The 22,986-nt window shown below is 38.4% G+C and overlaps 1 protein-coding gene across 1 annotated transcript; it reads left to right on the top strand.

Moving 5' to 3' along the window:
• Window positions 1-3,625: 3,625 nt before the first annotated feature.
• Window positions 3,626-19,965, top strand: arrdc1a (arrestin domain containing 1a). Its single transcript, XM_026931609.3, has 8 exons — window positions 3,626-3,959; window positions 10,326-10,436; window positions 12,080-12,130; window positions 15,644-15,798; window positions 16,306-16,488; window positions 16,575-16,751; window positions 16,862-17,402; window positions 19,280-19,965. The coding sequence occupies exons 1-8, from the start codon at window positions 3,842-3,844 to the stop codon at window positions 19,318-19,320; spliced, it is 1,377 nt and encodes a 458-aa protein (XP_026787410.1). The 5' UTR covers window positions 3,626-3,841; the 3' UTR covers window positions 19,321-19,965.
• The last annotated feature ends 3,021 nt before the right edge of the window (window positions 19,966-22,986 follow it).

The raw sequence follows: 22,986 nt of genomic DNA, 5'->3' as shown, positions 1-22,986 counted from the left end.
TCATATAATGATCTTTCTATCTCAGGCCTAATTCTTCAAAAAAATCACTTATCATTATATTAAAAAGAATGGGACTTGAAACACTTCCCTGAGGCATTCCATTATCAACTGAATATATATTTGAGTATGATGCTCCCACCCTCACTTGTATTGTCCTTTCCATTAAAAAAACTCATAATCCAGTTATATAATCTCCCTTTTATTCCTATTTTATCCAGTTTAATTAGTAACCCTTCCTTCCACATCATATCGTAGGCCTTCTCTACATCAAAGAACACCTCCACTAATATTTCCTTATTCACTTGCACTTTTCTAATATCCGTCTCAAGGCAGAGAAACGAATCCACTGTACTTCCTTCCTAAAATGGTTTGGTGTGAATTTAAAAGCCCCTTACTTTCCAGAACATAAATCATTCAAGACATTACCATCCTTTCCATTAATTTACACAAGCTAGATGTTAAAGCTATGGGTCTGTAGTTCATAGGATATAGGTACGACAACTCCATGTTTCCAGGAGGATGGAAGCTTCCCTTTTTCAGATAACTTATTGAAAAGGCCCAGAATGATGCTTAATGAGCAGTCTGAGAGATGTTTAACCATTTCATAAAAAAACTTCATCCTTCCCTGGAGAAGTATGTCTCACATCCACAAGCATCTGTTTTAGTTCATACCTACAGTAGTGCCTTTTTGGTCTAATATTTCCAGGTTCTCTCTCATGCTCTGTTCCCTCATTTCCTCATTTCATCTGATATATTTTCTTTGCTATGAACTTTCATGAAAGATTCTGCAAGCACTTCTGCTTTTTTCGCTATCAGTGATAATTTGTTTATCTTCACTTATTAGGACAGGGATATTATTGCACTTCTGAATCTTTCCCATCTTCCTAATCATTCCCCATATTTCAGTGATATCTGTTTTCTCACCTATACTATCACAGAATTCTCTCCAGTGCCTTCTTTAAGCTGTTCTAACCACTTTCCTACCATTTGCCTGAGCTCTCTTATACATCATGAAATCATCAGATGAAAAAGTCTATCTGTCCACCATGGTACAAATTTCTTCTCTCTAGTCTCTTTGCTTTTACCAATCACCACTTCTGCTGTATTACACATAACTCTACTAATTTTGCTATTAAGCTCTTCTATGTCTTCTGCGACTTACTTATACCCTTAAATCTTTCTTCATTTATCTTTTTGAATTTATCCCAATCTGCAGATTTAATTTCCATATTCTTCCATATTCTAAATTTTCAATTCTTTCCATACCCACTATTGGTAACTCTACCCCAATTTTACACATTATGGGGAAATTATTACTTCCCAAAGAAAGGTGATCCAAAATCTTCCACAGACTTTCCTTAGCCAAACTTTGTGACTTGATTGTCAGATCAATAGCTGCATCCATTCTTGTAAAGATACCATCATCAATACATATTAAGTTTCTTGAATCAAGAATTTCCTCCACTACTTTTTCATTATTGGCAGTGTTTAAGCTACCCCATAACATGCTATGTGCATTAAATCTCCACACCACCCCATCCCATCCTTCCTAATAATTCATTACTTAATCTCTCACATGGATTATAGAAATTAATTACTCTTATACTCTGTGTCCCAACCCATACCTCCACCACCACGGCTTCACACTTTGTGTTCACATCCACAACTCTGAACCCTATTCCTAGTTTAATAAAAGTTATCACCCCACTACCATTGCTAGCTTTTCTGTCCCTACGTACTGCTGTATATCCTTGCACCACATAATTCAAGTGAGGCTTAAGCCATGACTCCTGAACACATATTATTTGTGGTTTATCATCCAAATCATCTATAAATTTCTTGAATTCCAATCCATTTGCAATTAAACATCTGGCATTCCACTGAATTATTATGAACACCATTATGAACCACCCTGTTGCCTGTGAATTTGAAGTCTGTACCTTTACTATTTCATTTATTTGATCCACTGTTATTCCATCAACATCCAAATATTTCCCCGCTGCCCTTATAATTATTCTAATCCTTTCAGATCTACTTTCCGTTTGTGCTGAACAATTAACCACTTCCGCCATGAATGCAATGAATGAAACCTTATACACTATCAGTGAGGTTTCTTGCTCTTTACAAAGATTACTTCTACTCTCCATCTCTGGAGTGCCAGCTTCCTTTTGTTATTTCTGCTGAACTGTCCTCCGAACACATTTGCGTTCTTTTGCGTATATCATTCCCTCCGAAACCTTTTTATTTTGAATTTCCTCAGCCTCCTTCCTGACCTGGCATCCACCATATCCAGCACTGTTGTAACATTTCGGAATCACTCCATGCCCACACTGACCATATTCATGCTCTCTGCCACATCTGGCACAAAATGTTTCATTTTGCAAGCAGCTGCCACATGCCCAAACTTTTGACATTTGAAACATCTTATCGGTTGTTGTACATATGGACAGACAGCATAACCTAAGTAACCAATAAATGCCCTATCAGGCATTCTTTCCTGATCAAAATGTATCATAACTGAAAGACTATCTGTCATCGCCTTTCCCTCTGTCATCTCCAGTCATTTTCCTCTGTCACCTCCAGTCGTATCACACTCGTCGCCTCCAGTCGTTTCTCACTCGTCGCCTCCAGTCGTTTCTCACTCGTCGCCTCCAGTCGTTTCTCACTCGTCGCCTCCAGTCGTGTCACACTCGTCGCCTCCAGTCGTTTCTCACTCGTCGCCTCCAGTCGTGCCACACTCGTCGCCTCCAGTCGTTTCTCACTCGTCGCCTCCAGTCGTGTCACACTCGTCGCCTCCAGTCGTTTCTCACTCGTCGCCTCCAGTCGTTTCTCACTCGTCGCCTCCAGTCGTGTCACACTCGTCGCCTCCAGTCGTTTCTCACTCGTCGCCTCCAGTCGTTTCACACCCGTCGCCTCCAGTCGTTTCTCACTCGTCGCCTCCAGTCGTTTCTCACTCGTCGCCTCCAGTCGTGTCACACTCGTCGCCTCCAGTCGTGTCACACTCGTCGCCTCCAGTCGTTTCTCACTCGTCGCCTCCAGTCGTGTCACACTCGTCGCCTCCAGTCGTTTCTCACTCGTCGCCTCCAGTCGTTTCACACTCGTCGCCTCCAGTCGTTTCTCACTCGTCGCCTCCAGTCGTTTCACACTCGTCGCCTCCAGACGTGTCACACTCGTCGCCTCCAGTCATTTCTCACTCATCACCTCAACCCCTGACAGATCCTTTTTGACCGACTCTTCAGTCACATCCCTCTTATTACACCTCTTACCCATTTCTTTTCTTCCAGTACAGTACTGGACACTTTTACTCCCATTAAGCATTTAAATCCTAGTGCTGCCTTTTGCTGTTTGCTATCCTTACAAAATATCAGCAGTCTTTCCTGACTTTCCACTACAGTCCAATTGCTACTTGTTCCACCTTCAGACTCCCCGCCAAACAGTCCATCATCCATCTCCTGATCACTTCCGAAATCTACATCACTACCTCCCATCTCTGCTCCAGTCACATCCCAGGGTTACCACCCGCCCCTCCGCCTACCAGCCAATCATAGCGAGCCGTAACATGACGCGCTGTCACTGGATTACAAAAAAATGTGCTCGAGCGCCTCTTGTGGAGCGCGAGCTGTCCAGGTGATACTTGTAACGCCCTTCCGGGGTGACGTCACGCGGAAAGTCAAGTGCGCAGGTGGAACGTTTCCTCCCCGCACATACTCTCTCTCTCTCTCTCTCTCTCTCTCTCTCTCTCTCTCTCTCTCTCTCTCTCTCTCTCTCTCTCTCTCTCTCTGTGTGTTTGTGGATCAGTTTCGTTCAGCCACCCGAGTGAGGTGGTGGGAAGAAAAGAAAGATGGGGAAGCTTCAGGAATTTCAGATCACTCTAAACAACAACAAAGTGGTTTATAGTCCTGGTGAATCCATTTCCGGGACGGTGAAGATCTCCACTGCTCAGCCTATCCAATGCAAAGGTAAGACTTTTGTTTGTGAAACTTTGACAAGCCATGCATATGGTTGGCATTGTGTTTACCACATACTGTAGTCTGCTGTAGCTCTATTTGTAGCTGTTAAATACACAGGTGTTGAAGGTTCTGAGCTGTTATTAAGCCACACAACATGTTAAGACATAAACATTTAGACAGATGTTGATAAGCTGCATAATAAACATGCTGGGGCCAGTACTGGGCCTGAAAAAGCCTATAAGGCAGTACACAAACAAAAGGTCTATTCACTTCTGTTTAGCTAGAGCAACTGTCACATAGCCTAGTTATTCAAAATGAATTCAGACAGTGTATCAAAGTGGTTTAATGGCATTAATAGGTAATATCATTTTATATCATAGAGCTTAGAGCTAGAACAAGTTCTTACAGTGTCACTGATAAAAACAGAAGTGTTATGAAACCTTAGAGACACCTGTAAACTTTGTATTTCTGACTGAGACATGTAGCCTAAAGTTACTTTCTAAGAAGTTACTTTCTAAAAATCTTCATTCTGATCTCAGTGTTGTTTGTCAGTTGCTCTGTTGCCTTTATTGTCTTTCCAGGTGGCTCATATATATTCAAAAACCTGTCTGGAAGGTTAATCATTGACGCTATAGCTTAAACTGACCCGATTGTCCGCTTTTAAAATCTCTCTAAGCATCCCTAATGTTGTGTGTGGTGTTGGGAGCCCGTGAAGCGACATCACGTCAGTTCTTAGACTTTTTGTGCTGAAACATGTCATTGTCCCTTTTGTCCTCCAAGGAGGTTTGAAATACAACTTTGTTTGCAGTCACACACTGTATCGCCAAAAAATACAGTGTGTCTTTATCACATTTTTAACAGAAACTTATATTCTTATCTCATAAATCTTAGGTCATCGATTTTTTTATTTATTTATTTATTTAATTTTATTTTTTTAATTGTTTACAAAGCTGCTTTGTTTACCCGATGTGTTATATGGCGAATGTAATTTTTGTGTTTAGCCCCACCCGCTTTGTTTGATTGAAATGGTCACTTTATAACAGATTTAGCAGTTAAGTAAAAATAATGCCATGTCCACATCTTCCATGTTCTACAGCCGCGTTCTTCCACTCAGCGGAATTAATGGTTTCGAGAATCTGACACTGGACACCTTTAACAACACCAACCCATTTTTACTAGCACTGTAACTTTGTTGGCTTTAGGAGGTCTCTCTCACACCTACTGACACATCACATTATTTCTTCAGATGTTGTCTGGTTCTAATGAGACGCTGTGATTGAGGATGAGTCTTTAATTCAGTATCGTCACAGTGCTGTAGAATTCTTGATTCTGACTGGTCAGATGTGTGTTATTGTACGTTATTGTTTCTACAGTAACAACTTACACTGACAGCGTCAACGCTTTGTCACAGTCAGGTGACACAACGGAGAGCTTTACGGTTCCTCAGTAACATGACAAACTGCATTTTTATGTCTTATTAACTTCAAAAATCACAAAAATGACTGTTTTTATAGCTGCTGTAACAGGAACTAACTTGTTTCATGCATGTTCCACAACATTAAATATAACTATAAATGGAAGAAAAGTACTATGTGTTTAAAAAAAAATAAATAAATACTGTAATTGTTGAGATTGCTGTGGTATAAGAGGGACAAAACACTTTGGGACATGCTGTTGGGACATGAAGATTTATGGCAAAATAATCTTCAGGGTGGTAACAGTAACTTTGCTTTGTGTAAGGTCACATCACACCACCCCAATGTTGATTAGTTTCCGATACAGCACACCCCATTGTGTTTAATTCCTCAAAATAAATTCAAGCTTTTTTTTTTTTCTTCTTTTTCAAGAAGAGACTCGCACAAAGGAAGCATCTGCAATCAGAGGGTCTGACCTCTTAAAGATGGCTAGATTTTGTTTTTAAAGAGAATGGGCAAGGTCCAACAATACTCTTACAGCTAAATATAATATTTATAGCTAGTAATGGTTAAAAGTTATGACCTGCTCGATTATTATGAGATTCTTTGCCACAGAACCACAAATGCCTGTTTTTTTTGTCAGTTCTAGATGATCATATTGTTTATCATGATTTTTTAAAAAATGTTAAATTGCGAGCAGGAATAATCAGTATCACACAAGCCTACTATCAGTGAAAAAGTTAGGACACTCCTGCTTATAGAAGGTCTTAATTTGTAGTATTGTCTTATATATTATAATAATAATGAAGACATAAACACTAGGGCTGGGCAATATGACAAAAATATCATATCATGATTCTCAAAGGCATTTCTACAATGCATGATATGTACCACAATATGTGACTTAGGTTTGCTAACAAACTGCAGCAAAACTAGTGTTGCATTAAAAAAAAAAAAAAACACTGATAACTATTTTAATGTCTCCAAAAATAATTACATTTTTATTTTTTATATTTAAACATATTGTTGTAATAAATAAAAAATATATATATTTAACATGAAAAGGATGAAAAACCTCATTTGTAATAACTGTAGTAATTTTTTACAAAGATTAAGCAGAACATTTTATAAATTTGCAATTCTTAAAAATTTAATAACGATATCATGATATCCGTCATATGTCAGGAAAGTGTATCGTGGCGTAATTTCTCACAATATCAATATTATCACTATATCACCCAGCCCTAGTACACACGACGAAATGTGTATAAAATTCTGCAGCCACAAAGAAAATTTTAATTTCACTTACACAAAAAAAAATAAATAAATAAAAAAATAAATAAATAAAAAATACACTATACACGTGTTTGGTGAAATATTTCCATTTTATTTGTAGTGCTATCTGTACAGGCTAAACCCAGCCTGAGAAAACGAGCACGCGAGCGACTGCTGAGAGACACACAATGCTGCCGTTGTTGCACCCGTATTTGGCTAAAGTGCTGTGGAATAAGTGGCGTCTCTGTTGTATGGAAATAAAGGATCGGTCTGGTGTCCATATGCTTTATAAAGATACATTATGAGGGAAATGTGTTTGGGCCACCCTTTATATCCTGGTAGTCATGTGACAGTCAGGCTCAGCGTTATCTGTATTGTTGTGGAAAGTTGAAGCGAAACTAGCTCGGGGCTTTGCTAAGCTGGAGCAGGACTGGTTTGTTGACATTCTTACTCTGACAGAACAAACGAGAGTCAAAACTGCGAATATTAATGGAGCAAGGTCAATGTTACAGCCTGGTTACTGTGTGCGCTGGAATAGAGGTGTTCATGAACAATGTTTATTAATATGAAAGTGTTTTGTTACATGGGAGTTGTGTAACATGTAGCACATGTATTCATTCACCATTATTAACTGTTTTTACAGGTCGCAGTGGGTTAAATGACTAATTTGTTTATATTATGGGAAATGTAACCAGCTAAGTTCTTTAGATAATATCACGGACTGGTGCAGTCAAAAATGATAACAGCAGTAGTGGGTGAGATCGGTCAAACTCTGTGGGAGAGAGACTACAAAAAATAGTCCTACAGATAACTTTTTCTTTTTAGTATACTGTTTAAAGGAAAACATTTTGTCTGTGGTTGTGTTTGAACAACAAGGATGAAACTATATGGAGTTTATAACTAATTGAGTTTAATTTGAGTTGTGTTGCATCGCAAAGTTGCCACCTCAATGTTCAGGTTACTGTCAGTGTGGAGTTTCTCTTCACGTTCTCCCCGTGTTCACATTGGCTTCCTCCTGGTTCTCTGGTTTTCTCCCACCTCCTAAAAACATGCCAGTAGGTGAATTGACTCTAAATCGCCTGTGTGCGTGAATGTGTGTCCCATCCAGCGTGTCTTCCTGTCTCACCCCTGTTTGTGAGATAGGGTCCGGATCCAGAGTGACCATGACCAGGATAAAACGATGCTGAAAATTAGTGAATGAATTTATTAAAGAATACACCATTTAAAAGTATTCTATATAGAATGCTAAATAGGTTAAATTGATTCTCTACAGAGGAAAAAAGAAAAAAATGGAGAAATGGGATTAAAATCAAGATAACTCAGATAAGTATATGCATAATAGCCAATAGATAAAAGTGATTGGGTTAAATAATCACAGTCAATGGAGATAGTCATGGTCAGCTCAGGTAACTGTGGTCAGCTCGGGATATTGGGGATCGGCTCGGTTAACTGCTATGAGCTCGGATATCTGAGATCGGCTCTGATATCGGGGATCGGCTTGGGATATTGGGGATCGGCTCGGATAACTGCTATGAGCTCGGATATCTGAGATCAGCTCGGGATATTGGGGATCGGCTCGGATATCTGAGATCGGCATGGATTTTGGAGATCAGCTCAGATAACTGCTGTGAGCTCGGATATCTGAGATCTGCTCGGATATCGGGGATCGGCTTGGGATATCGGAGATCGGCTCGGATAACTGCTGCGAGCTCGGATATCTGAGATCGGCTCAGATATCTGACATTGGCTCGGATAACTACTATGAGCTCGGATATCTGATATCGGCACAGATATCGGGGATCGGCTCAGGATATCTGAGATCAGCTCGGATATCGGGGATCGGCTCAGGATATCTGAGATCAGCTCGGATATCGGGGATCGGCTCGGGATATCGGAGATCGGCTCAGATAACTGCTGTGAGCTCGGATATCGGGCATCGGCTTGGGATATTGGGGATCATATCTGAGATCGGCTCGGATAACTGCTGTGAGCTGGGATATCTGAGATCGGCTCAGATATCTGAGATTGGCTCGGCTAACTACTATGAGCTCGGATATCTGAGATTGGCACGGATATCAGGGATCGGCTCAGATATCCGAGATCAGCTCGGATAACTGCTGTGAGCTCGGATATCTGAGATCAGCTCGGATAACTGCTGTGAGCTGGGATATCGGGGATCAGCTCGGATAACTGCTATGAGCTTGTATATCGGGGATCGGCTCGGATAACTACCGTGAGCTGGCATATCTGAGATCGGCTCGGATAACTACTATGAGCTGGGATATCTGAGATCGGCTCAGATATCTGAGATCAGCTCGGATAATCAAAGTCAAAGTAATAATTGTGCTTTGTTTTTTCATATTTCCCAAAGTTTCAGGTTCTGCTGGTTCTCCATCAGCACTTAAAGGCAACAAATTGAAATTCAAATACATTTTCTTCCTCAACATGACACGTTTTTTGAGTGAAAAAGCATATTGATATGATTTGATTGGTTTATGAACAATGGGCAACTTGATTCATTTATTCAGTAATCTTCGGTAAGCACTTTATCCTGGAAGATCCAGGAGTTTATCTTGGGAACACTAGAGTGTGAAAGGGGGAATACATTTTGAATGGAACCCTAGTGCATCATACAGACATTCACACACTTATTCACACGCAGTTGTCCATTAAGGTACCGGCATGTTTATGAGATGTGGGAGGAAACCGGAGAACCCACAGGAAACCCACGTGTGAAACTCCACACGCACTTGGACAGGAAGCTCGGGATTGAAGACCCTGGAGCTGTAAGGTGGCAGTGCTACCTAGCGTGCCACCCTGTATCTCGACATGACCTTCATTTATTTATTTATTTATTTATTTATTTAGCCCCACCAGCAACTATCACACTGATGTAATCAAAAGTCAGAAAAGGTTGTGCACTTTAGTGCAAGAAGATGATGTTCTTCTTTCGGCTGCTCCCGTTAGGGGGTGCCACAGAGGATCATTGGTCCGCCTATTTGATTTGGTACAGTTTTTACACCAGATGCCCTTCCTTACGCAACCCTCCCAGTTTTATCTGGGCTTGGGACTGGCACTGGGAATGCACTGTCTTGTGAACTCCAGTGGCTGAGGTTGGTTCCCTGGCCAGGATTCGAACCCGGACCGCAGCGGTGAGAGAGTGCCATGGCCTAAGCACTAGTCCTCCAGGGAACCACTTTAGTCCAAGATACCAGACAAAAATAAGTGATGGTGCATGATTGTTCTAAAAAATAGCATCCATTTTAATTTCAGGTTGTTTTTAAAGAATGAGTAAAGTGTGCACGTTGTGCAGAGAGAGATGGAGAGAGGGATGCTCAAGGGACTATAGTTCAAGCAGATGAAGTCATTGTATTTGACGCAGTTTTAGATTACATCATTGGAAGATTGTTTGCTGTGATGCACTCCTCATAACTCCCTTAACGCTCTGGTCATGTGATCATCCCTCTGCGCCACCATGATGCTCTTTCCTTGTTTATCCCTCCAGCCATCACGCTTCTGTACAAGTCCCAGTGTTTTATGGCACAAACATCAAGGGTGTGGAACTCTGTGTGGTGTTTAATAAAATTAAATATCATTCCGTGTGATTGTGAAACGGTCCTACATTGCTGTATCGTAAATAATCATTCAGGCATTATTTATTGATTTGTTTTCTTATGTTGTTCAGCAATCAAGGTGAACTGCCACGGGTCCTGCGGCGTGACCAGCAAAGTGAACGACACGGACTGGCTCGAGGAGGAGCAGTACTTCAACAGCTCTCTCTCCGTGGCTGATAAAGGTACTCTCCGATTAAAGTGTTCATAAAATATTCACTCTCTCTCACACTTTCATTCACTCTCCCTTTCCATTTCCACTCCGTGAAAAGAGGTTCATGTTGTATAGAGGATCGATCACAATGCCTAGATTTTCTTTTCAGGCAAAAAAATTAGATTGCCTTTTTTTTTTTTTTTTCATTCGATTTCTTTTTCCATGCTTTAACAAATAAAACAGGATACTGAATTCATTTTGATAAATCAGCTTTTGTGGTCCTCTCCCAATCTCAGCTGTGTGCCTGTAAACCATATAAGAGGAAAGGCATGGAGCTGCCAGACTTCTGCTGCACGATTTTATCAATTCATTTCAAACTAAATCAGTCAAACTCAAATATGGCAACCTCAGAAAAAGAGCTGAGAAAAAAGAGAGCACACATCCCCCCATCTCTAACGTACACCACTGCTTATCCTTTATATGCCAGGATACATTTTTAAACTCTGTTCCATGTTTTAACTCTAAGCATCTGCTTGACTTAAAAATACCTTCTGTAAATTACAGAAGAAGTAGATAGGTCTCGTTTTATCATCACACTTCTCAGCTGCACATTCGTTCTTCAACACCATATTTTATTAGGAAGTAAATCTTAGTACACTTTTGAAATGCAATAGCTTTTCAGTTTTGCTTTTAAATGTTTTCTCTGTTGACATTTAGAATTTTATTTTATTTCCTTTTAATTTTTTAAAAATTATTTGTATTTCCATTTTATCTTTTAAATTATTTTATTTATTTTTTGTTTATTAGTGTTCTTGGTAGTTTTTAAAATTTATTTTTCAATTTATTCTACCTTTATTCTATCTTGTCTGTTTTATTTATGTATTTTATCTTCATTTATTCTTGGTATATTTTCTGTTTTAGTTTTCATTTTGTTCTATGTTCATGTGATTTTATTATCCTTGCTTTTGGATTTAACTTTCTTTTAACAAAACATTTATGTTTGTGTTTATCCTCATTCTGGTTATTTATGTCTTAATTTTATTTCTCATTTTATTTATTTAAACTATTTATTTTATTTTTGAAAACTATTTTTCTTTTTAATTCTTTTTTTCCCCTCAAATGCCAGGGTCAATAAAGGCATAAAGATAGCATTTAACATTAGCATTATGTTGTCATGTTGCGTAGTATTTAGTAGCTAACTTTTATCTCTGTCAAGCTTGGCAGAAGTTACGTATTTAGTTTGTTGTCACGATTGTGTATCTCGGTGTTCTGTCACAAAACGTTTTATAATTACACAAACACATCTTAAATATAAAAAGCACATCTTAAAGGTCATTTAGCACTTTTGGGTACTGAACTGTATCTAGTAGGATTTAATGCCAGTAAGGAAAGTCAGAAACATTTTAGCCTACATGTTCAGCTTCTCAGCAGTAGCTTTCTGTACCAGTAATCTCTGGCTTTGTTTGGCATTATGTAATAAGGCAGGTAGGAAAAAAAAAAAGAAATCAAACAGCCTGCCCACAACAATTACTTGAGCCAGAGTGTCTGTTAAAAACGTTTTCACTGGAACACATTGTTCATAATCATGTGCTCAATTAATAACTTCTGCCAGATGTAGGAATCTCATATTGCACTCAGTTGTGGCATCTGATGTGTGTGTGTTTCATTTCCCAGGCACTCTGAAACAGGGTGAACACATATTCCCCTTCAAGTTTCTCATACCAGGTAAGACTGTATAGCACACACACACACACACACACACACACACACACACACCTGTTTCTCTACATTCTTACACACACAGACACACCTGAGCCGGCAGCTCTGTTTGTTTACCATAGCAGCCTTAGAAGCATGTCTCTAGTGATCTGTATTTTGCCTTTAACCCACTAACTGTAAAAGTGTGTTTTTCCTCTGGACAGTGTGGTACGACATGATAACACATCCAAACCCGGAACTATCCGCACTCTGAGTATCTGTTTCTTCCTTTCACACAACACTACTCATGAAAGTAGGTGGTGACTAGTGACTGCTGGGCATGACCTGTAAAATAAAGCTCGATATTCGCAAAGCTGAATCTCAGACAGAGCACTAGGTTCAGTCTTACAGGAAATAGAAAAGAAAACAGCTTTCAAGTGGAAACAGGAAGACTGGAAATTGGTGGATTTTACACAGTTTGAGCTAAATATCAGCAGAAAAAAAATTTTACCCTGGGAAATAAATAAAAACAAAAATGAAATATTCAGTGCAAAAAGTTGCCAATAAAAGAAGATTTTGAAAAGAGACAACTTTTGTACAGTGGCCGAGAAGTGCAAAACATTTTATCAAACCAAAAAACACAGCAGCAAAACCAAAAAACACAATAGCAAACATAAAAACACAATAGCAAACATAAAAACACAATAGCAAAATCAAAAATCACAGCAGCAAAAACAAAAACACGACAGCAAAACCAAAAACACAACAATATTAACTCAGAACAGAAAGGGTAGGTTCTTATTGAACATCACATCCTTGTTTCTGATTGGACAGGGGATATGATGAAAAACGCTTGAAGATCTAAGTTCTTTTCTTCTGTTTCACAAACAGTGGCAGTGGTAAAAGCCTACGGTGGCAAAAGCTTTGAAGCCGGTCAATCTAGCAGCACATAAAATTTTGTGGGCACATTTTTTAAACACTTAGTGGTAATAGCGCCGAATTCAGAAAGCTCTATTAAGTTTGTTTTGTTACTGATTTATTTAAAATGGTCGTTTTGAAGAAAGTTAAGTTGCTTTGGTTGTGTAGGAGCTCGCGGACGCTTTCTGAATTTGGCACTATTACCGCTAAGTGTCTAAAAGCCACACCCATAAAATTTTACATGAGGCTAGATTAACTGTGGTTTCAGGAAGAGTGGCTGGCTTAACGGCAGCAACGCTTGGAACGGCTTCAAAGCTTTTGCCACAGTAAGGGCAAAACATTTCAATTTGTGAAAGAGAACCAAAGAACATGAATCATACGATGTGTCCAATCAGAAACGAGCATGTGATGTTCAATAAGGACCTACCCTTTCCAATTCTGAGTTAATGTTGTGTTTTTGGCTTGTTAAAGTGTTTTGCACTTTTCGGTCACCGTACCTTTGGCAGTCTAGCAGTTCCACATTGTCCAGGTGCGAAGTGATTCTAGCCAGAAACATGATAAATATTAACCACTCAGTTCCCCTCTTATGTCCTGGCTCAGCAAGAAGGGGAACCAAATTCAACACAGGTACCTTCATACAAACCCGGATCACTTGAGAATGGAAAAATAGCAATGAAATGTGGGATCATGGTTAATTTGTCAAGCCATGCCAATGTCTGCTTAAAAAACAAAAAAAGCTGTAAGTCTAGGCTCACTGATGTGTCCTCTGAGTTAAAGGGGTTAATCAGAAATTGTCTGTAAATAAATATTACCAGGTTTAATTGTGGTCATAGAGTTAAGGTAGCTATGATCTAGCTCGACCTGTCAAGCCAGAAAACAAGCAAATGATATCATTAAATTTTTATGTGTATGGCAGTTCATGGTCCTAAATAAGTTTTTATAGCATAAAGATTTCATTCACTGTATTTAATAGGTTTTTCTAAGTAATAAAACATTAATAAAGTGTGGTGTGTAGATTGCATTTATCTTGAGTGAGATGTAGTTTAATAGAATTTCTTTGCGACATTCTTAAGATTTCACAGAGATATTACGCAATCCTCTGATGTAGCCTATATATACACACGTAGGCACAATCAACCCAGCAGTAATAGGCTGTAGCGTGTTACCTCAACCAGCTTCCTCTTTTGTGCCACTTCAAAGTTGAGGAAATGTGCAAAGGAACAAGGCAATTCTGTTTACAGTTAAAGGGCAAAAACAAGCATTTCACAAGGTCCTAAATGGAAAAAAGAAGTAATTTTGTAATATAACCACAAACATAGAATTTGAATATGTCAAAAAATTAAAAGTGGTATACCCTGGACTAAGATAATGAATATTAGCAAGAATGTAGGCCAAATATGATACCTGTCAGCATCCTAAAGTTGTTCAGGGGATAACAAATAGATAGGAGGCGGGTGTAAAGTTAAGACTTGGGCATATGAGCTGTCACATCCGGAAGATTCAAACTTTTAAACTCATATCATTTTGTAGTAAGTTGGAAGGGCATCTTATGTGAATTTTCCTCCAGGTTCAATCTATCTATCTATCTATCTATAGTGTCAGGGAGATTATCTAGCTATCTATCTGCTGTGACAAATCTGAGGTTATGAAATTGTACCCTGTACACATTGGGCTTCATTTGTCAATCTTTTACTAAAGTTGTGTATAAATGTTTGTTAAAGCCTAAAAACTAAATTAAAAATTTTCATTGGATCTACAATTGTTTCGGAAACGCTGATTTTCTTCATATTCGTGTGTGTATGTTGATCTCCTATACAGTGCAAAGCAAGTTCCTGACACAGGTCATTTGCATTATAGTGATGTCCACAAATAAAAGGTCAAGCCACAGAGGGCTGGAAACACAGGAATGGCAGAAAGGCAGAAAGTGGAAGTTATTTTGACTCACTCCTACGCCAGTAAAAATATTCAGCAGTGTAACAGCACCTGAAAAGGTCAAAATCTAGAGACATTACAGAAAAGGTGAATTAGGTGTGATTTAAGTGAGGGGAGAAGATAATGGTGTGATTAAGTGTCTCGGCTGACATGCAGGAGGTGATGCGTAGTGGTAACAGAAGATGCCATGGCAAATAGAACAGATTTATAATCCAGCTTACATCCTCTGAAAAAATTCATGCCGGTCTTTAAAACACTTACACTCATAAGCATGATTCTAGCCAGAAACATGACAAATATTAACCATTCAGTTCCCCTCTTATGTCCTGGCTCAGCAAGAAGGGGAACCAAGTTCAACACAGGTACTTTCATACAAACACGGATCACTTGAGAATGGAAAAATAGCAATGAAATGTGGGATCATGGTTAATTTGTCAAGCAATGCCACTGTCTGCTTAAAAAACAAAAAAGTCTAAAAAGCTGGCATAAATTAAGATTCTTTGTCTTCGTTTTGACCTAAGGGTGTACAAACTTTGGCACCCAACTGTATATGCCACTTAATGTTTAAAACATAACTGACACATGATGATGTGCTTCCTTAGACATTCTGAACCATCATGTTTGGTTTGAAAGTGTCCTTTTTTTTGTTTAAAAAATAATATATATATATGAATTCTTTGTTTTTTCCAGCCACAGCTCCAACGTCATACGAAGGGTCATATGGAAAGATTATGTACAAAATTCGAGCATTTATCGACACGCCTCGCTTCTCAAAAGACTACAAGACAGAGAAGCCCTTCTACATGCTGAACAACGTTAACCTTAATGAAGTGCCTGACATCTATGTGAGTGTGTGAGCTTTCTGCAAATGAATAACCAATGTCCTGTTCACTTTAGTATGCACATCAGTTGCACTTGTTTGCTTTTAATTCTCTCACTAATTATTGTTACTCGCTGTTTATTGGATTGCAATAGAAACTAATCCTCATGGATCTAACAGGTACATACATGTGAAACCATGTTACACCAGTTCTCTTGATGTATCTTGATATCTTGATGTTTTTATAGACCTACAAAATGGAAAATAGAGATCATACATTTTGCAAAGTCTATTTTGATTTTATTTTTATTTACTCCAGTTGCTTATCTTGTATTGTTTCTTAATGATTAATATTTATCTATCATTATTATTATTATTATTATTGCTCACATTATGTCCTACTTGATTCTTATTCTCTCTTTTGTCTTTTTAATTTCCTTGTGCTGCATTTTGAGCTGCATTTTACATATAAAAGGCGCTATACAAATAAAGATCATCATTATTATTATTATTATTATTATTAATTTCACAGGAGCCAAACTCTGCAAATATAACTAAGAATTTCACATATATGCTGGTGAAGAATGGGACGGTGGTCCTGGTGGCTAAAACGGACCAGCGTGGATACACTGCAGGTCAGGTCATTAAAGTGTCCACAGAGATCGACAACCAATCGGGGAAGAACACGGGCCATGTTGTGGCTTGTTTAATTCAGGTAGTTATTTACTATTGAACTAGTAAAAATTCTCTCTGTCCTTTTCTTGAAAGATGTATCATGTCCTTCTATTCGTGTCCTGTCAGAGAGTGACATATCACACGAAGAAACCGACACATGAAGTGAGAACGATAGCAGAAGTGGAGGGAGCTGGAGTGAAGGCAGGCAAACAGGCCGAGTGGAAAGAGCAGATTATCGTTCCTCCTCTTCCACAGTCATCTCTGGCTGGATGTAACCTCATCGAGATGAACTATTTCATCCAGGTGAGTGTTACAGCATCACTCCAACAGAGTGTTCATTTATACTTTGAACAATTTCTATTCTTTGTAGTACTTAAAAAAAAAAAAAAAAAAACCTCTCTCTCATGCACCAGGTCTCTTTGAAGTACCCGGAAATGTTACTGACGCTGCCAATTCATATCGGGAACATTGCAGTTGATCCGAGTCTCCGTCCTCCTCCTAAAGCCACCAAAGCCTCCAAGACAGCTCCCACTCCAGCACCACGGACTAACCCAGGATCTCCTACATCAGTGAACGCCCCTGCTGCTTCTCCTCCTCCATCCTCCTCCCCCAGCCTGCCTCCCCGGCCCGCCCCCCGGCCCCGGCCCCGCAGCATGTGTGTCACTCCGAGCGCGCCCCCAGCAGAGCCAGACATGATGGGAGCCGGGGATCGGCAGAGCGAAGAGATTTCTACTAAGGTCCACTCTCAGCATCAGGGTCCCATGTCTCCCAGCGCTTTTAGCTACGCCCCGGGCCTCGTGTTCCCACAGAGTAACAGCAACCCTTCTGCGCCTCACTTCTCCCTCTCTACCGGTGCCACCATCCCCTTCTTTACCGAAGGAAACGGCCCACCCGTGCCCACCTCCTGCCCCTTCATCCTGCCTCCGGATTATAGAAGCTCAGCACAACCGCTTGGTGAGGTCCATAAGCTTCTATATAATTTACATAAAGTGCAAATGTTTGCATCCCCGTAGAAGAGAATAAAGAAAACAGTAATAATTCATTTATATAATTTATAGGTTTGACAGAAGTTCATTAAGTCAAAATAATCAAATAACGACTTTTCAATTTTTCCATTCATTTTGCTTCATTTCAAGGATACTTTCCTTGTTGCAGGATGCACACACAATTCGTTTTTAACATGAATTGAAATTCCGTGTTTTTGTGGATACACTGTAAAATAGAGCATTTGCAAAGATTTCATGAGAACATGAAGAAAAAAAAAAACCTTTTTGGTTATGAATCTAAGACTATTTAGCTCTAAAAAAAAAAACTTCTTCTGACATTCCTTATTGATCTGAGTTATTTTTTATTTTTTTGTCGTTGTTGTTTTTGATAGTCTGCTAATGTATAGAATGAGCATAGAATCATATAAAACAAGTTTTTGGATTAGGCACGTCCTAATGATGAAATGTTAATACCCTGATAAATGCCCAAACGTTTATCACAGTCAGGACAGTATGACAGGAATTGCAATTTTGCTGGTTTTCGAAAACAAAATCCTGTAATGTTTACTATAGTCCTGTGTATAGAGCTATATGATTTCTGTACCTTCCTTGAGAAAGATGAAGGTACAGAAATCATTTAGTTCTTTTAATTTTATCCAAAATATAAGTAATTCTTTATTGTCATTGTAACAATGGATGTACAACGAAATTGAGTGAGTACTCTCAGTGCAGAAAGTAAAATAAAATAAAATAATTAAAATAAATAAAAAAAAAGAATATTGAACAGTTCAAATATTGCACTTATTTTACATATGGCCTCAAAGAATATTGCACAGGTAAAATATTGCACTTATTGTACATCTGGCATCAAAAATTATTGCACAGGTTAAATATTGCACCAACAAAGAGATATTGCAAAGTTGAAATATTGCACTTTCAGAAAATTGCACAGTTCAATTCCAAATTTCAAATGCAAAACATTTTACAGTTTGGCATGATCATACACTATAATTTGGCATTTACAGACTGTATAGCTACAGGGTAGAAGCTGTTTCTGTATCGGTTTGTCCTCGTTTTAAGGGATGTGTACCATCTGCCTGAGGGTAACAGATTGAACAGAGTGACCGGGGTGGGATGTGTCTTTGATTATGTTTTGCGCTTTTTTGAGGCAGTGGGAACTGTGTAGATCCTCTAGGGTAGGGAGAGGGCACCCGATAATTTTCTCGGCAGAACTGACAACTCTCCGTAGTTGTGTTTTGTGTGCTGCAGTGCAGCTGGGAAACCACACACAGAGGCATACGTTGGTTGTTTATTTTAGGAATGTGAAAGCGGTCCAAAAATGCTGCCTAGTGACCAAATTGGGATTGCGATGACAATTCAAAGTGTCCATGATAACAGTAGTGCAAGTTGAAAATCTCAATACACCGTATAATAATAATTGATAATCGGCACGTCTGTTTCAGATATTCCAACTTATAAACTTGTACAACTTTAAATATTCAAGCTACTGTGTGTAAATTTGCTATAACATTTTAATATTTAAGGTTTAGCTAAACAATCCTTTGTTCCCAGTACCAAATGTGTGAAAGATGTCATGTAGTTTACACAGTAATAAAACTTTTTGCACAGTACCTTTTGGTGATTTCCATGAACACAGTTAGAACATAAAATATAGTTTAAAAGTTGTAACCTTCACATAGTTTACTTTACAGCCAAAGACATTGATCTGAAAACACTATGGTATTTCCAGTTGGTTTTACAGTTACAGGTGTGAATGTGTTTAACTGTGTTTCTGGTACGTAGTTATTTTATTTGGTTGTGGTAACAATAATTTTTCTTTTTCAGAGCCTCCACCAGCTTATGAAGACAGCTTTCTCACCACATAAATGATCTCTGCTCTGTACTAAACAACAGCTGATGACTCATTTTGGGACTGACGTCCTTTCCTAACCACATTTACTGCACTTTTTGGACATTGTATTCACACTGGAAGTCCGTGATCAGAGCAAACAGGTTCACTGAAAGATTTCTTTGTGAAGCGTGGAGTGGCATGTTAACTCCAATATTCTCTAACTCTGAATATCTTAACATTTTGATTCTTCTTGTTTTTTTTCTTATTCTTCTTGTTCATGGGAGATATTGTGTTCATTTTTATTCGTTGTATACATTGGTTTATAGCCACTGAAAAATGTTGGTGTTTTAAATTAACAAATAAAAATGTTATTTTATGATTTCACCTCTTACAGGCATTAGTAATGGGTCCTGTTTCATTTTAAAAAAGTTTTTAGAGGTTGAACTAAACAATTTTGTTTTTAATACACTGCAAGTTTCTAGGAAATAAAGGAAATAACTTTTATTTGCTTTTCATTAGCTTTCCTTTTTCTCTGTGCTTCAACTGAAGATACTTGTGAAACGTAAGCGCTATTATTTTCCAGTCATTTAAATACAGACAAGAATTAATACTTTGATTTCAGTACCAAATGCAATAAACTGTAAAATAACGTTGTAATAAAACTGTTTTTAATAAAACACCTTTGTTGCTCTGTCTTGAACACATCATTATGATTTAATTATTGTAATTATATATACTGGGCTGGTTTGAATATTTCAGAAACTGCTGATCTCCTGGGATTTTCATACACAATAGTTTTTGAGGGTGGAAAAACACTTTGTTGATGAGAGAGGTCAGAGGAGAATAGACTGACTGGTTCGAGCTGACAGGAAGGCCACTGTAACTCAGATAACCACTGTACAACTGTGGTGAGCAGAAAAGCATGTCAGAACGCACTACATGTCAAACCCAAAGGCAGATGGACTACAATAGCAGAAGACCACATCAAGTTCCATAACAGTCAGTCGTGAACAGAAATTTGGACAGTCGAGGATTGGCGAAACATCATTTGGTCTTTTTCCAATTTTCAGCTGTCCAGTTTTGGTAAGCCTGTGCCCACTGTAGCCTCAGATTCCAGTTCTTGGCTGATGGGAGCAGCATCCATTGAATTACACTGCATTTTATGTATGTAATGTAATGTTATGTATGCAGGATATCGTTAAAAGCCTGGACATGAATACATTCATGAAAGGACACTCAGATTCAGTTACTATATTAATGCACTATATAGATATACAATTACTGAATTTGGTTTGCGGTTTGTCATCCCTGTCATCTTCTACTCTGTCCACTAGCTCCACTATATGCCTGAAGTGCTTTACGATTTAGAATTAAATAAGAAAGTTAATAAAAGCACTATCTTATAACAAACAATAAATCTGGACCACCCATAGATCACTGCTGTTCAGATGTTATTTGGGGGATGGACTATTTTCAGCACAGCAGTAACACTGACATGGTATGAGTGCATCAAGCACAACAGTGTTTACAAGGTTTTTTTTTTTTTTTTTTTTTTTTAACACCTCAGTATCATTGTTTGCTTGAGAAATCTCCAGCAAACAGCAGTGCTGTGTTTAGAAGCTGACACTGAAGTAAAGCTAGAGGACAATTAACAGACCTTGCATGGAAAAAAAGATTAGCATTAGTCTCTAGCAGGAGTGCAGAAAGATTACACTCTATTTAAAAACCTGGCAACACTGCTGTATCACATACGTTACCACTTCAGTGTCATTCAGTGTCATTGCTATACCGGAAATGCTTATAATGTTTATAAAGCTTGACTATATGAAGCAAAAACATATACAGAAAATGTATAAAAGAAGCTTTGTATGAGGCATATCCTAATTTTGAAATGTTTATATCCTGGCCCAACCTTTTATCATAGTTATGATGTTCTGATGCTCAGGGTCAAGGGAGCTGACAAATTATATATAGCAGCAGACAGGCTGAGGTCAGTAATTGAACACCTGCAAAGTGCAAATATATGGAGCAATGTCTTATAATGTTCAAGCTGAAATTGCAATTCTACTATCCGATGTGATGTTTGTGCCTGTTCCTGACACATTTCTACTGCTTTGGTTCCTCTCACCCTCTTATTTAACCTGTATGATCCAGGTTCTTATGTACTTCTTCTTGGAGCTACTGCACTTGTGACTCAGCTTCTGCTAATCTAGATGGTCCCACATGCATACACCTAAAGCTTTCCACTTCCCAAATACAGTTTATGCCAAACAAACAAATGTGTGCAATAAATACAATGAATACAAATGAACAAATGGCAAGGAAAAACTTCAGTGGATAGTTTCACCTAGATACTGTAGACTTATAGTTATAAACACTATCTTGTGCTCATGCCAGTACTCTTATTCACAACCACAACTTATATACAGCGTGTCACAGCGTGGGCAAAGAAGCACTTTTCATAACAACTCTGCTAATGTTAACCCAGCGTTAGCCAAATGTTGGCCAAGGTGCACTTTTCATAACAGCCCTGTCAATATTAAGCCAATGTTTAAAGATGGCTGAAGGTCTGTTGGCCCTGATGACCATGTCAGTATTACTGCTGTATTTTTGCCCCAACAGACTTGGGCCAACATCAGGCTAATGTTGGTGAGGTGCATTTACAAGTGGCTGAAAGTCTGTTTACCCTGATGGCCCAAGGGACTAAATTACTTTGGCCAACGTAGGCATTCAACACTCGCCCAGAATGGCTGCCACTGGCCCAGTGAGTATGGTACTTGGCAATATGCTCATTCTGAGCATCCTTTAACACACTTAGTACTGTTAGCCTTTTAATATACAGCAGTATATCGTATGTAATGATTTATAATCCCACTATCCAGTGTCACCCAGAAGAGGATGGGTTCCCTTGTGAATCCTCTCAAGGTTCCTTACTCATGTCATCTCAGGGAGTTTTTCCTTGCCATTCATTCACTTGTATTCATTGTATTTATTGTATACATTTGTTTATGATTTCAACTATCCACAATATTCCATGCCTTGTTAATGGGTCCTGTTTCATTTTAAGTTGTTACAGTTGTAAGTTCCAGTTACAGTTTCATTTTAAATTGTTACACCAGGAAATAATGGAAATAATTTGCTTATATGTTTATATATATATATATATATATATATATATATATATATATATATATATATATATATATACATTTCATTAGCTTTTTATTTTCAAATATATTGAAGATATTTGTGAAAAAATAAGTCCTATTATTTTCCACCCTGCTGAAAAAAACAATAGAACCCCTCAGAGACTTTGTAATGGTTTTAATGGTTATAATGGGAATTGTATTGGTTTTAATGGAAACTCTGATGGTCCCTGTGGGTCTCTACTGGTAATATCTTGCCTTCTATTGGTGGCATGTTATGTCTAGTGTCTAGTGGATACCATTAAGGACCAATTATGGTAATGATAATGGTTTTAATGGTTATCTGATGGTTGTAATGGTATTTGTAGTGGAAACCATTAGAATTTCTGTGATGTTTTCTATTGTTTTTTTTCAGCAGGAGAAAGCGCCTTGTTGCCACTGCTCTGGCTTGCTCATTAGGGATATAAATCTATATAGGAATGAATATTTGTGCTTTTATTACCAGTGCTGTAGAATTGAGACAGAAGTGAGTGGAAGTGGAACTGAAAAGGAGA

This window comes from Pangasianodon hypophthalmus, chromosome 24 (genome assembly GCF_027358585.1).
Source record: "Pangasianodon hypophthalmus isolate fPanHyp1 chromosome 24, fPanHyp1.pri, whole genome shotgun sequence".
Taxonomy (NCBI): Eukaryota; Metazoa; Chordata; class Actinopteri; order Siluriformes; family Pangasiidae; genus Pangasianodon; species Pangasianodon hypophthalmus.
Note: the sequence above shows the minus strand (reverse complement) of the source record. Positions and strands in the feature narration are given on the sequence as shown.